Source organism: Callithrix jacchus, chromosome 15 (assembly GCF_049354715.1).
Source record: "Callithrix jacchus isolate 240 chromosome 15, calJac240_pri, whole genome shotgun sequence".
NCBI classification, from domain to species: Eukaryota; Metazoa; Chordata; class Mammalia; order Primates; family Cebidae; genus Callithrix; species Callithrix jacchus.
This window is the reverse complement of record NC_133516.1, coordinates 69,015,041-69,030,860: the sequence shown is the minus strand read 5'-3', so window position 1 is coordinate 69,030,860 and position 15,820 is coordinate 69,015,041. Positions and strand designations below refer to the sequence as shown.

Here is a 15,820-nt window from a genome sequence, read left to right as displayed (position 1 = left end):
TGCATGTGTAATACTAGAACAATGCTTGAGCAATACTTCATTTCTGAAATTTTTCTTTTCAATGTTCTGCTTCTTTCAGGTGAAAATTGTCACAATGAACGAGGATATAACTCTTAGGTCAGCCCTTGATAGAAATCTGAAGAGTGCTGTGACCACTGCTTTCCTCATGCTCCCTGAAAGCTTTTCTGAAGAAGACCTCTTCATAGAGATTGCCGGACTCTCCTATTCAGGTTAGTGTGGTTGTTGCCCAGATGTTCTGCAAGGAGATTTGTTGTTCGAAGGCTGCAGATATCCTGTTCTCACTCGGGACTGGAGCTGCTACAGTCTTAGTCATAAATCATATCACCTCATGCGTGGCTCCTGCACTAACCTCATGATTTGCCTCCCTGCCTCCCACATCCCCTCTCCACATTTCTGTGCTTTTTGTCCCAGGGTAATCTTATTGTTGTTAATTTTTATTTCGAAGTAATTTCAAATTTACAAAAAAGTTTCAAGAATAATACAGAAAACTCCCTTATGCCCTTTTCCCAGATTCGCCAGTTTTAACATTTCACCATATTTGTTTTCTCATTTCTCTATCAGTGGTTTTCAAACTTTAGCATGTGTCTGAAAAACCAGGAAGTTTCAGGTTAAAATACAGACTCCTGAGCCCTACCCCAGACAACCGATTTAGCAGGATTGAGGTGGGGCCCATGAATTTGTATTTCTAGAAACGAGTTCCCAAGTGATGCTGATGCCCCTCCGGGGATCCCACTTTGAGAACCATTGTTTTCTCCGTATGTGTAAACAAACTATATATTTTTTCTAAACTGTTTGAGAGTAGTTCACACATATTATGTCCCCCTTAGGAGTTTGTGTCTCTTAAGAATAAGGACGTAGTCTTATATAACCATAGTACGGTCATCAAATTCAGGAAACTAAACACTGATACAATGCGTGTATCAAATTTATAATTTATATTTTAAATGTCAGGTGTCCCAAACTGAGGCAACTAGGAGGGTAGAGTCCCTGGCTCCTCACCCTCGCTGCAACCAGAGGAGCACCACATCTATCTGTTTACTATAGTAAGGTTCCGTGTAAGATTTCATTTACGAAACAAGTGGTCTAGTTTTTTAAAGGTTTGAAAATGACCATCTTAAATAAATATCATCTTTCCCCATTTTTAATTATGAATCAAAGAACTTTATGCTCAGAACATTGCAAAAGCAATGTTTACTTAGTCTCGGAATCCCAGAATAGACCGATAAGATTTCATGATAATTTAATGCCATAGGAGACCTTAGAGGTTTTATTATTCCATCTTCTCAAAATTCATCTACCATGACTGTGACTATATTTGCAACACTGTAGAGAGAGGCGTTGAAGCAGCCTTGGTCTCTGGGTGCTTCCAGCTTCACCTGGCAGCCTCCGTGCCTTCCAATAAAAGGGGAAAAGAGTGGCATAACCTTGTGCCTGAATGAGCAGGCCACGTGCACTGTGTGAGCAAAGGGAGTCACTTTATTAGAGACTTATATATTTTATATAAAAAATATATTTTTATTTTTCTTTAGCTGATTTTTGCTGGAACTAGACAAGACAAATGAGGGTAGAAAATGACATAGGTTTTGCAGGTAGATCTCTTTCATAGGTATGAGACCTACCCTAGGCAAAGTGTTGAAAGGCACATTTTCTTCCTTTATGCCAAATTTCATATTGTCCACTGATCTCATTTTTATTTATAACTTTGATATTGTCCATCTTTTTCCAGTTGAGAGATTTTATACATACACACACACACACACACACACACACACACACACACATATACACACACACACATATACACACACACACATATATACATTTCTCCTGGGACAGGGCAGGAGAAGGGACAGAGAAACCATATCTGTCCACGTTGTTAGACAAGCTTCTGCCAGTAATTGCTCAGGCAGAGGCGAGGTCTATTGGTATTACCTGTAGCAATAATAATCCTTTACATTTTATGTATTATTTAAGGACTACTTAGACTACCCTGAGGTCAGTATTCTTATAAATGATGGATGAGAAAAGAGTAGGTGGAGTATGAGAGGCTGCAAACTGGAAAGGAGAAAGCTTTATGTTTATTTTTATTATTTTTTCTCCACCCTTTCCTTTTTTTTTTTCTTTTTTTTGAGAAAGTTTTCTAACCCAGCCAGGCATGGTGGCCCTGTAATCCCAGCAATTCGGGAGGCCAAGGCAGGCAAATCACTTTAGGTCAGAAGTTCAAGACCACCCTGGCCAAAAAGGCGAAACTCCCATCTCTACTAAAAATATGAAAATTGGTCAGGTGTGGCAGTGCATGCCTGTAAGCCCAGCTACTTGTAAGGTTGAGGCGGAAGAATTACTTAAACCAGTGAGATGGAGATTGTAGTGAGCTGAGATCATGCCAGTGCATTCCAGCCTGGGTGACACAGTGAGACTGTGTCTTGTGTCTAAAATATATAAATATATATAAAGCTTGCTAACCCTTTAGTTTTTCTTAGAAGTCAGCATTTAAATGAACAGGAAAGGAGCACCAAATACATTTTAAAGGGTCACCTTGAACTTTGTTATGTAAGTATAAACTATTAAAATGGCTAATTTCAGGCAGTGATCCTGGTTTATTATTTATCAAGCAAATCAGCATCTTATACCCTAAAGAACTATAGATGGAATTTCTTTCTAAGGAGCTTCACATTAACAACACGCAGTCACAGTGAGTCAGTGGTAGACCTGAAAAACAACACATGTGAAAAAGGCAAGAAAGGTGTGAAAGAACATGGCGTGTTTAGCGACGAAGCAGTAGACTGATAGGACTGAAGTCTGTGGCTTAATGGCAGGGAAAATGGCATTTATTATTGGGTGCCAAGGACTACTTTCAGCACTTTAAATTTGATAACTAGTTTAATCCTCACAATAACCATTTGATTTAGATGCTGTGTCATTGCCACATTTTACAGATGAGAAAACTGAGGTCCAGAGTGCTTCCCTGTCTAAGGTCACTCATCTGGTACATGGTGGACTAGTTTGTATACCAGCTTTCTAGAGGTATTTGAACCTTTCTTTTTTTGTTGTTTTATTTGTTTTTTATATTTCCTGAAATGCAAGCTTGAACCTTTCTGAGCCCCAGTTTTCTTATTTGTAAAACAGAAATAACTGTCTCACAAAGAAATATTCAATGAGATAATATATATAATAGCTTCCAACACCCTTTTTTTGTTTGAGACAAGGGCTCACTCTGTTGCCCAGGCTAGAATGCAGTGGTGAGATCACCACTCACTGCAGCCTCGACCTCTGGGGCCCAAGCAACCCTCCCACCTCAGACTCCCAAGTAGCTGGGACACCAGGTGCACACCACCACACCTGGCTAATTTTGTTTATTTTGTGTAGAGACAGGGTCTCGGTATGTGCCTCGACTGGTCTTGAACTCCTAAGCTCAAACGATCCTCCGGCCTTGGCCTTCCAAGGATAGGATTACAGGTGTGGGCCACTGCACGTGGCTGCCTCTAGCATCTTATCTCATTGATTGTCAGTGCTCAGAAAATGATTGCTGTTATTATTATTTTTATGTATTATTGTTGGTCACATAGGTTTTCCTCAGGTTGAGACACTGTTATTTGCTCAGTCATTCAGTGATTCATGGACACTTAGGTTAGCTCCATTTATCATTGTTTTAACAACATTGCTGTGAATCACTTTGTACAGATTACTTTTATTGGGGAAGAGGCAAAGGAGGCACTGACTTTTTTGGATGTGTTCTCCAGAGTGGAATTATGTTGTCAGCTGTAAGAATCATAAAACTTGTTATACATTGACAAATGATACGTGTCAAAATTTCTGGGTGCTGTAGCTGACACCGGTAATCCCAGCTTCCAGCCTGCAGTGAATTATGATCATGCCACTTCACTCCAGCCTGGGCAATAGAGCCAGACCCTATTTCTTAAATTAAAAAAAGAAAAAAAATTAGCTGAGTGTTTAGATAGATGGATTGAAACATGACAACCCCATTTCATCTGGCCAGTTAAGGTCCTCAAGGAATGAAAAACACCTTCAGGTACTCTCCTATGAGACAGAGAATGGGTTTCTTTCACTGTGAGATTGTCTGAAAACAGCCTCAGCTACTTCTAAGAATAAGACAAACCAGTGAGGAAGTTGCCAGTTGAGTGATTCTTGGGGAAATAAATTAGCAATGAGTGCCAGCTCTGTAAAGTGTGAGGAAACATCCCCATTTCTGGGTTCTGGTAGAAGCCAGTAAAGAAGCATTTTCTCTGGAGTGGAAGCTAGTAAGATTTATTCCGTGGTGATGAAGGCATCTGAAACCTTACAGGCAGTGTGGTTGGATATGGGAGGTGACTGCCTCAGGACCTTGGAAGCCCGCTTCTCTGTGCCTCAGCCAGACTCAGGGTACTCAGTAGTCACTTGCTAATTTCTGAGAACACAGCACTCCTGAAGGGATAGAAAGCATGAATAGCACTCAACTTTTTAGACTAGTACTGTGTGTCAGGTATTGTAATTTTTATTCAGTCCCTGAAATTTGCAAACTAGTTATTATTGCTCCCATTTTTTCATTTTGAGGATACTGATGCCCAGGTAAGCCACTTAACTTCTCTGAGCATCAGTATCCTCAAAATGAAAAAATGAGAGCAATAATAACTAGTTAAGTGGGTCACATAACTTGTAAGTGCCCAGCTAGTCTTCATCCTGGAATGCTTCCTCTTAACCCTTTACTGTTCCACAAAAGGTCTGTGGTGGTGGATGTCACTCCTGGTTCACACTTGGGTCACTCCTCCAGGACCCACTGGGTCATACCTACCCCTCCCCCCACCAGTAGGACTTAGTTCTGACTGATCATGGAGGCCTTTTCTGACCCCCACTGTGACTCCATCACTCCCTGTGTCTTTCTCTGTTTTTGTTTTTCCCATAGCACTTAACACAGTCTGCCACACTGAATCTTATTATTGGTTGGTTGATCTTTGGTCTTTGTTCCACCACTGAGGATGTGGAGGGAAGGAATTTTTGTTTTGTTTTGCTCCTTCTCTTTGCATGCTTCCAATAGTACCTGACCTGTACTAGGTGCTCAGTAAATATTTCATGAATGGATTATACTGCTTTGTTCCTGAACCAATATAGTGAACCTGAGTCCTCCCTATTGCTCCCTACTTTTGTGCTTTCTAAAGTTGAGAAAAGAAAGCCTGGGCGCAGTGGCTCATGCCTGTAATCCTAATACTTTGGAGGCTGAGGCAGGCAGCTCTGTCGAGGTCAGGATTTCGAGACCAATCTGGCCAACGTGGCGAAACCCCTCTCTCTACTAAAAATACAAAAATTAGCTGGGCATGGTGGCATGCACCTGTAATTCCAGCTACTAGGGAGGCTGAGGCAGGAGAATTGCTTGGATCCAAGAAGCAGAGGTTGCAGTGAGCTGAGATCGTGTCACTGCACTCCAGTCTGGATGACAGAGCAAGGCTGTCACAAAAAAAAATAAAGTGAAAAGGCAGCTAACAAAATGGAAAAAAATATTTAAAAATCATGTATGTGATATAAGGGGCTAGTATCCAGAATATATAAAGAATTTTAAAAATACAATGAAAAGGCCATGCCTTGTGGCTCACACCTGTAATCCCAATGCTTTGGGAGGCTAAGGCGGATAGATCACTTGAGGTCAGGAGTTCAAGACCACTCTAGCCAACATGGTGAAACACCGTCTCTACTAAAAATATAGGAAATTAGCTGGGCGATGGGGCATGCACCTGTAATCCCAGTTACTTGGGAGGCTGAGGTAGGAGAATAGCTTGACACCAGGAGGTGGAGGTTGCAGTGAGCCAAGATCATGTCATCACACTCCAGCCTGAGCAACAGAGCAAGACTCTGTCTCAAAAAGAAAAAAAAAAACCAAAAAGACAACCCAATTTAAAAACAAGAGAAGGATTTGAATAGCCGTTTCTTCAGAAAAGGTATCCAAATGGCCAGTAAGCACATGAAAAGTTGTTCACATCATAGGTGTTAGGGAAATGCCAATCCAAATCACAGAGACACCATTCTACACCTGCCACAATGGCTATAGTAAAAAAGACAAGAAGGTGTGTTGAAAATGTGGAGAAATTGGGACCCTCATATATTGCTGATAGGATTGTAAAGTGGTACAGCTGCTTTGGAAAACAATGTGGTGGTTCCTCCAAATGTTAAACACAGTTACCATATGACCCATGAGAAATGAAAACATTTCTACCTATGAGAAATGAAAACATATGTCCATACAAAAACTCCTACATAGCGGCGTTATTCGTAATGAGTAGTCCAAAAGTAGAAACAGCATAAATGCTTATCAACTGACAAATAAAATTGGTACATCTGTACAATGGATTATTATTTAACCATAAGCAGGAATGAAGTATGGATTAATGCTACACTGTAATGAACCTTGGAAACATTTTGCTAAGATCATAAAAATAACCCCACATGGTGTATATTCAGTGTGTATACACTGTCCGGAATAGGCAAATCTGTAGGGAGAAAGTAGATTAGATCCAGCCTGTGTCTCCATTGTCTAGCATAGCTCCTGGTACTTTGTAACCACCCAAATATTCACTGAACTGGGCAATGTTGCAATTCAGGCTGGGGATGGGGAGTGAAGGGAGATGGGGAGTAATCACTTAGGAGCATGGGGTTTCTTGTGGGAAGGCTGGAGTACTCTAATATTAGATTGGAGAGATGATTGTACAACTTTGTAAATAGAATTTAAAATGCTGAATTATTTACTTTAATGGATGAATTACATGGTATATGAATTACATCTGAAAAACAGTCCTGAAAATGAATTTTATTTTGCCATATCAATATCCAGTTTGGGCTACAGTCCTTAAACACTACCGCATAAAAACCTGCACTGAATTGATCTTTTTTTCATACCATTTGCTGCCTGAGGTAGGGTCTAAATCAAGGCAGGTTGAGTATCCCTTATCTGAAATGCTTGGGGCCAGAAGTGTTTTGGATTTTGGAATTTTTCTGATTTTGAAATGCTTGCACATATATAATGAAATATCTTGGGGATGGCCCAAGTCTATCATGAAATTCATTTATGTTTCATAAATACCTCATACACATCACCTGAAGGTGATTTTAAATAATATTTTTAATCATATATGCTACACACTGCATGAGGTCAGGTGTGGAATTTTCCACTTGTGTTATGCCAGTGCTCAAAAGGTTTTAGGTTTGGGGACATTTTGCATTTCTGGTGTTAAGATTAGGGTTGCTCAGCCTGGATCTCCATTGCTTAGCACACAGCTCCTGATATTTTGTATCCACTTTGTAGTTACTCGGATATTCACTGAACAGAAATGACAGCAGTCTTGCAATTCCTTTAAAGGGAGAAAAGTTAGCTGGTAGTTATTATCTTCAAGACCCAGTGCTTCCTCTACCCTCCATCCTTTGCCCATGCTAGATACATATTATAAATAGTATCTGCTTTACTACTTACAAAGCATTCTCTAATACCTTAACTTGGGGTTCCCCAACCCTTGGGAACCCCGTTAGGAACCAAAACACACAGCGGGAGGTGAGTGGTGGGCAAGCTCTATTTGTATTTACAGCCAGTCTCCATCACTTGAATTACTGCCTGAGCTCCGCCTCCTGTCAGATCAGCATGGGCATTAGATCCTTATAGGAGTGCAATCCCTATTTGAACTGCATATTTGAGGAATCTAGGTTGCAGGCTTTTCATGAGAATCTAATGCCTGATCTATCACTGTCTCCCATCACCCCCAGAGGGACTGTCTAGTTGCAGGAAAATAATCTCAGGGCTCCCACTGATTCTACATTATGGTAAGTTGTATAATTCTTTCATTATATATTATAATGTATAATTATTTAATTATTACAATGTAATAATGACAAATAAAGTGCACAATAAATATAATGTGCAGCCGGGCATGGTGGCTTATGCCTTGGGAGGCCAAGGTGAGTGGATCACAAGGTCAGGAGTTCAAGACCAGCCTGGCCAAGATGGTGAAACCCTATCTCTACTAAAAATACAAAAATTAGCCAGGTGTGGTGGCAGGCGCCTGTAGTCCCAGCTACTTGGGAGGCTGAGGCAGGAGAATAATTTGAGCCTGGGGGGTGGTAGTTGCAGTGAGCCAAGACCGTGCCACTGCACTCCAGCCTGGATAAAAAAAAAAAAAATGTAATGTGCTTGAGTCATCCTGTAACCATTGTCCCCGGGCCCCCCATCCATGGAAAAATTGTCTTCCACCAAACCTGGTCCTGTTGCCAAAAAGGTTGGGGACCACTGCCTTTAAATTTTAACTCATTTAAATCTGAAAGCAATTGTGTAAGGTTAAGCTACTTTACAGAGAAGGAAGCTGACTCAGAAAGTTTAAATCACTCAGTCACACTGGGACATTGCCAGAGTTGAAAGCCAAGGCCTTGCTGCTATACTATGCAGCCCTTCATGTCCGCACACCTGTAATGAGGTCCCTAACTACTGCCTGCATGCCTGAATCACAGCGAAGGCCACCACAAGGTGGTTTACAGGACTTGGAGTTTGTGTCATTTCAAGTTCAAGGAGAAATTATCCTTTTGGATGCCCATTGTACTGTACTAGGAGTCCTACAGGCATGAAATAAAGTCGGCAGGCAGTTTTAATCCATTACTGTTGTTTTGTTGCAAACAGATCTCCGAAGGTAAGACAAATATATTGTTATGATCAGATGCTGGTTCATGCCGTACCCATGATTTTATTCATTTTGTTCTGAGGAAATGAGTTGTAGGCCCATTTGCTTCCTATCCCCTGTGGCTGAGCTAGTTCAGCTGCATAGCAGTGAGAGAAATTCAGTTCTGCACACATTTATTGATGTGTATGTTCCCCGTGCCAGGCATTGCACAAGCAGCTAGGGATACAGAGATAAATAAGTCCCAGTCCTTGTTCTCCGAGAGCCTAGAGTATTTTCTAGGTCCTTTAATCATGGCATGCAATTGTTCTTTTATGGGGTGGATTTGGATTGTAAAATACAATCCTTGATATTTCAGGATGGTAAATCCTTCTCTCAGAAAGTGACTCTAAAATCGAGGAACTTTTTGTTTGTGGAATGTATAGAAAGAAGGAATGACACAAATGTTTTGAACTCAACAGTTTTAGAAACTGATCTTTCACTTCAGGGCCAGCCTTGTTAGAGTCAGAATTTGATGACATTTCATCCCTTCAAGATCAGTGGAATCCATTTTTATATGCATAAGGATTTACACAGTTGAAACTTAACCACCACTCCATTCACATTTGTCAAGTCATCATCTGTGTATCCCATGAATTTGTTTTACAATGCTAGAAAGTAATATGCCAACATTATAGAAGTGAGGGAAATGGAGGGAAATTATAGAGTAAAATCATCACCTAAAACGTCACTACCCTAATACCGAGAGGCAGTTGGACCTGGGGCAGATTATCTTTGTACCTCCATCTTCTCATCTGTAAAATTGAGAATAATAGTATCTACTTTATGGAGCTTTGCCATGACCAAATGAGATAGCAAATTAAAGCACACATGCAAAAACATGCAATAAATGTGTATTTTATTAGAGCAAAAATAAGCATTTTTATATAGTCCCTTGATCCTGGTTTTCTCATTTCTTACAAAGTTTGTTTTTTGCTTTGTTTTGGTATGCTTTAAAAAAATTATATAGAGACAGGATCTCACTATGTTGCCCAGGCTGGACTCAAACTCCTGTCCCCTGGCCTTCGCCTCCCAAAGTGCTAGGACTACAGATGTGAGACATCATGCCCAGCCTGTTATACTTCTGTATGTTTGTTTCTTACTGCACATTACTAAATGATCACTTTCCATCTTACTGTGTGTGATTACTGTTCCATGATAGTAACAGTATGCCATCATAGTGCATCCATTCCCCCATTGTTGGACATTTGGGTTGCTTTCAGTATCATAAATAGTGCTTCCGTGAGCAATTTTATATATGTAGTGTATTTTTACTTCCTGGGAAACCTTAAGCAGGTTTTTAAATCTCTGTCTTTGTTGACTTGTATGTGGATGGGGATAGAATCCTATCTACCTGCAAGGAGGGCTATATGGGTTAAGTGAAGCAATATCACAAAGCACTTGGCACAGTGGCTGGTATTTACCAGATGCTCAGTAAACATTACCTCTGTGTTTTTGGCTTATTTCTTTAGGCCTGCTCCAGAGATGGGGTTTCTTGCTTCAGTGCTTTCCAGAAGAATTTTAGCAGTTTATGCTGTCAACAGCAATATGTGAAAGGACTGATTTCTTGACCTCCTTATTAGCAGTGATTCTGGATTTTAACTATCTAACTCTCCCTTCAAAACAATTGTGAAAAAAAACAGGTTCATCCATATTTGAGCAGGTTGTTAGGACTGGGACTTGCTTCTGCTCACTCACCTGAATAGTCAGACCTCCTGTTCACCAAGGTCAGGTTCTGGAGGCTCTTTGGAAGTCTTGTTTTTCTAAGCTTGCAGCCCCCAGTTGCATTCCACCAAATTGTAGTGTCAGTTGGTCCTCTGAAGCTTAAAACCCAGCATATGTTACTCCTTACTCAATGAAGTACACATTGTTGGTCATCTTTGTATTTTTGCTTTTTCTAAAACAAGCCAACAGTTTGCACTAGGAAAGTCCATTGTGGCAAGTAATGACCTCTATGATCCCTTTCCTTCTCCAGAAGAAAGAAATTGGCAAGGGTAACCATATGTCCTGGTTTGCTCAGTTTATACTTGTCTAGTGTAATTATTTATAGTGCTCCCTTCACCCTCAGAAGTGACCTAGTTTGGATGATAAATTATATTGTCATCCTAGCCCCAGGGGATTCCTCAGCAGCTGGGGTATCTGCCTACACTTGCCACCTCTCCACTCCCCCAACAACTTGCTCTCTGTCCAACAAAGGATTCCATAACATTGCTTTCACCACGATTGACTCAGAAGGTTCTGCGTTTGTCCAGACTCTTCTGATTTCATGTTAGCCCAGTAGGCATGTACTCAAATGTGTCCACTTTTATCATTCCTTTCTCCTTCATCTTGCTGACGATTATCAGTGGCATTGATAGGGCACTTTTCATTTGATTCAAAAATGCTTTTGTCCTTCAAAATTATTTGTTCTTCAGCTCAATTCATCCCATAGGCAAATGTAACATTTCTTATTTCTCCTCACTTGCAATTTAAGAAGTTATATCTGTTTACAATTTCATCTTAAATGCAAACGTCCTCTTATAGAACTTTTAAGCCTTATTTTGCCCTTGTAAAATATAAGATTAATTGTATTCATAAAGCTCCTCAACAGGTCAGCAATAAGGAAGCAATGGCAAGGACGAGTCTACGGTGGTAGTGCACAGCTCCTGTCTCCCTGATTGGCCACAGGCGGAGTTTAACCCGTAAGATGAGAGTTTGTAGGTACAGAAGCTTCAGCACTGGAAAAACTAAAACAAGTTAGCCACTCACTTGTGATTACCTTGTGTACCTAGGTAACTAATTTAAGTGGCATAAAGGGCTTTGTGATTTGAGAGACCCTCTTTTCCTCCAAACAAGTGCTCACATTTCTTGGGTAAAGTGTCCATGTTTTGAGGAGGAAAAACAAGGTTTTGGTGGTGGATCCTGCCAGAGTGAACCTATGCAGTGTCAGTGTGGGGACTGTCGTTCATAGGTCAGAGTGTGGATTCTAAATGGAAGATGTGTTTATCTCTTTGTTTTAACTAGGTGACTTTCGGATGCTGGTTGGAGAGGATAAAACAAAAGTGTTGAATATTGTGAAGCCCAATATAGCCCACTTTCGAGAGCTGTATGGCAGCATACTACAGGAGAATCCTCAAGTGGTGTATAAAAGCCAGCAAGGCCGGCTGGAGGTAAACTGTAGGTGGAAAATAAGCTTGCATTGTTTCTAAGACGAGCTCTTTGCAGGAAGAAAGTCAGGGGTAGAACAACATGACTAATGTTAGAATATTTATAGTTTAAAAAGTAAGTACTGTATGAAAACATATGGTTCTGTGTATCTGGAATAATGCTAAAAGGTAACAGAGACTAGTAATAAGAGGCTGCCTTTGGAGAAGGGAACTAGGGGCAGAAGTGGGAGAGGGACTTGTTTTCACCATGTGTCTTTCTTGCCATTGGAAATTCTTATGCCTGTTAATTACCAATCAAAACTGGTGAAAATAAACTTTTAGATCACTCTAATTCCATCCCCAGACCCATTTAGCTCCCAGAGGTAACTGTACTGACATTTTGGTGTCTATTATTTTTTTTTTGAGGGGGAGACAGGGTCTGACTCTGTCACCCAGGCTGGAGTGCACTGGCATGATCTTGGCTCACCGCAGCCTCAACACCCTCAGCCTCAGCACCCCCAGCCCAGCACTTTGGGAGGCCAATGTGGGCAGAGACAGGGCAACAGCCTATCTCTACAAAAAATACAAAATAATACAAAATTAGCTATGTCCCAGATACTTGGGGGAGGCTGAGGTGAGAGGATTGCTTGAGTCCATGAGTTATAGGCTACAGTGGGCCATGATTGTGCCATTGCACTCCAGCCTGGGCAACAGAGCAAGACCGTATCTCAAAATAAAAAATAATAATAAACAAATCAATCATCCCTTGGAGAAAAGTAATCTAGATTTAAGGTTTTTTGTTTTTGTTTTTTATCTATGAAAACCGCAGTTTTTTTTTTTTTCTTTAATGTAAAGAACACTGTATTTTCCTTCGTTTATGCTCTTCCCCATCCACATAATAGGGGCAACTAACATTGTAATGAGTAATAGATTAATGGAATTTCTAGAGCGAAAAAGGGAATTTAAAAAAATAGAAATTAGTGGCTAGGCGTGGTGGCTCACACCTGTAATCCCAGTGCTTTGGGAGGCCGAGGCGGGTGGATCACCTGAGGTAGGGAGTTTGAGACCAACCTGACCAACATGGAGAAACACTGTCTCCACTAAAAATACAAAATTAGCCAGGCATGGTGGTGCATGCCTGTAATCCCAGCTACTCAGACGGCTGAGGCAGGAGAATCACTTGAACCCAGGAGGCAGAGGTTGTGGTGAGCTGAGATTGCGCCAATGTACTCCAGCCTGGACAAGAGTGAAACTCCATCTCAAAAAAAAAAAAATTATGGAAATAGGAATTAGTTTTAAAATGAGAAAAGAATAGAGAGTGACATATGAAATTCGAGAATACCCACCACTCAGTTTAACAGATTTTGCCACATTTGGTTCAGGTTGAGGTTTTTTATTTTACACATACACGTGGTTTAAAAGCCAAATGGTACCTCAGGTTTATAATAAGAAGGGCAGTTCCCTGTGTATACCTTTCTACATTCTCAGCCTTACTTACCAGAGGCATCTGCTTTCATCTCTATAGCTGATTCTTCTGACATTCACTTCCGTGTTCTAAATAATATGCTTTGACTATTATTTCCTTATTTTTTTTCAATCTTACTCTTTATTTTTGCCATCCTGGAAAATGAGGATTTTTTTTTTAACCATCTTACACTGCCTCATCAATTCACATACCAATACACACATTTACACACACACGCACTCAGCACACACATTCTCTTCCCCTCCTGCCTCATGTCCTCATGCTCACATAAAGGTGTTTCATAATTTTTGGTTAGGTTAGTATTCATTATTTACTATATTGTGACAGCTTTTTCTTTATGGATGAGCTGTGGTATTATGAAGTTCCCTTTCCCATATAACTTTGTTTATCCTGGAGTTAATAGTTGTCTTATTTTTTCAGTTGCTTAGGTCATTATTTCATCCTCAAACTCTGACAGATCTGTAAAACTTTTCCCATTATAGATAGATTATCAGTATTTTTTGTTTCTTATTTTTCATAGGAATGTTTTTCCTGGAAAACATTTCCCCTGCCCTGTTCTTTCTCGGCTGGTTGTTTTCTAGCTTGCTGCACAGCTGCAGTCCTCCACCTTCCTTTCATTATTGCCCTGAGAATTCCCTTTGCCTCCCCTATGCTAGTTTTTGGTTTTGTGGGTCTTGCATTTTCCTCTGCCATGGTTTACACTCTCATATTAGTGAAGTATGTCTTTTATTACCTTTTTAAAGGGTGTGGGGTAGTTAAATTTTTGAGACTGTATACCTCTGAAAATTCTACCTTCCCTTTGATTGATAGTGTTGGCTAGATATCAAATTCTAGGGTGGAAATAATTTTCCCTCTTTATTTATATGTTTTCCATTAATCAGGCACTTGCTAGGTTCGTTCATCCTCCTTCCCTCTCTTTCTCTCTCTCTCTCTCGCTCTTTCTCTTTTTTTTTTCTTTTCTTTCCTCTTTTTTGTTTTTGTGACAGGGCCTTGCTCAGTTGCCCAGGCAGAGTGCAGTGGCGCAGTCCCAGCTTCCTGCAACCTCAAACTCCCAAGCTCAAGCAACTCTCCCACCTCAACCTCTTGAGTAACTGGGACTACAGGCACGCACCACCATGCCTGACTGGTTTCTGTATTTTTAGTAGAAACGGGGTTTCACCATATTGCCCAGGCTGGTCGCAAACTCCTGGGCTCAAGCCATCCTCCTACCTTGGTCTTCCAAAGAATTGAGTTAACTCGTGTGAGTCACTGCACCCAGCCTCAGTGAGCCTTTTCTATCTGAAATTTTATAAGCTTCAATTCTAGGGAATTTTCTTTCATTATTTCTGTAATTATTTCTTCATACTCATTTTCTTAGTTTGTTCTTCCTGGGATTCCTCTTAGGCGGTTGCTAGATCTCCTGGTTTAACCTTTTATTCTCTCTCTCTCTCTCTCTCTCTCTCTCTGTCTCTCTCTCTCTCTCTCTCTCTCTCTGTCTCTCTCTCTCTCTCTCTCTCTTTCTCTCATCACTTTAGCTTTATGGGAGAATTTTTCTGATTGGTTTTCTAACACTTCTACTGAATATTTTTTCCAAATGTTCTTTTTTATAGCATTCTATTCTTGTATTATGGATGCATTATTTTCTCCTAATCTCTTGAATGATCTTTACTGTAACTTTTGAAGAGTTGGTCTTGCTGTCTCACATTGTTTCTTTCTTTTATAGTTCTTTTTGTTTGTTCATTTACTGTTGTCTGTTATGTTAGAAGCTTTTCTCAAATGTTTGAATTTCCTTCCTGGCCTGTTTTCTTAAATTAATTAACGAATTAATGAATTTGAGAGGGATTTCACTCTGTCACCTAGGCTGCAGTGTAGTGACATGATCATACATAGCTCACTGTAGCCTTAAACTCCTGCACTCAAGTGATCCTGCCACCTCAGCCTCCTGAGTACCTGAGACTACAGGCCCATGCCACTATGCCCAGCTGATTTTTTTGTATGTGTGTGTGTATCTATATCTATATATCTATATCTATATACATATTTGTACCCATATGATCTGAGTCATTACATTTTTTATTTTTTTGTAGAGACAGGGCCTCACTTTGTTGCCCTGGCTGGTCTCGAACTCCTAGGCTCAACTATCCTCCTTTCTTGGCTTCCCAAAGTATTGGGATTACAGGCAAGAGCCACCATGCCTGGCTCTGGCCTGTTTTTAAAGAATGAGGCACTAAAATGCCAACCAGAGATTCTTTGCAATATATCAGACTTATCAACTGGTGGGCTTGACTATAGGATTATGAAGCAAGGACCTAGCTGTTTTGTTTGGTTTGGTTTTGTTTTTTTGAGATGGAGTCTCTCTCTGTTGCCCAGGCTGGACTGCGGTGGCTTGATCTTGGCTCACTACAACCTCCATCTCCCAGATTCAAGCAGTCTCATGCCTCAGCCTCCCGAATAGCTGGAACTATAGGCATGTAAAACCACACCTGGCTAAGCTTTGTATTTTTAGTAGAGACAGGGTTTCACCATGT

General features: G+C 40.5%; 1 protein-coding gene across 12 annotated transcripts in view; it reads left to right on the top strand.

Moving 5' to 3' along the window:
- The window catches only part of TAMM41 (TAM41 mitochondrial translocator assembly and maintenance homolog), a 61,907-nt gene that overhangs the window by 16,934 nt on the left and 29,153 nt on the right, over positions 1-15,820 (top strand). For 7 of the 12 annotated variants that reach the window (XR_013527509.1, XM_078351665.1, XM_078351661.1 and 4 more), the window contains exons 4-6: positions 80-230; positions 7,762-7,818; positions 11,706-11,851. Coding sequence is in view for 10 of the 12 variants with exons in the window: in XM_078351665.1 (XP_078207791.1) it covers positions 80-230; positions 7,762-7,818; positions 11,706-11,851 (354 nt within the window). In the remaining 2 variants the exon portion in view is untranslated. The remainder of the gene's footprint in view (positions 1-79; positions 231-7,761; positions 7,819-11,705; positions 11,852-15,820) is intronic. The other 5 variants (XR_013527510.1, XM_002758637.4, XM_008982162.2 and 2 more) reach the window with 1 other exon arrangement.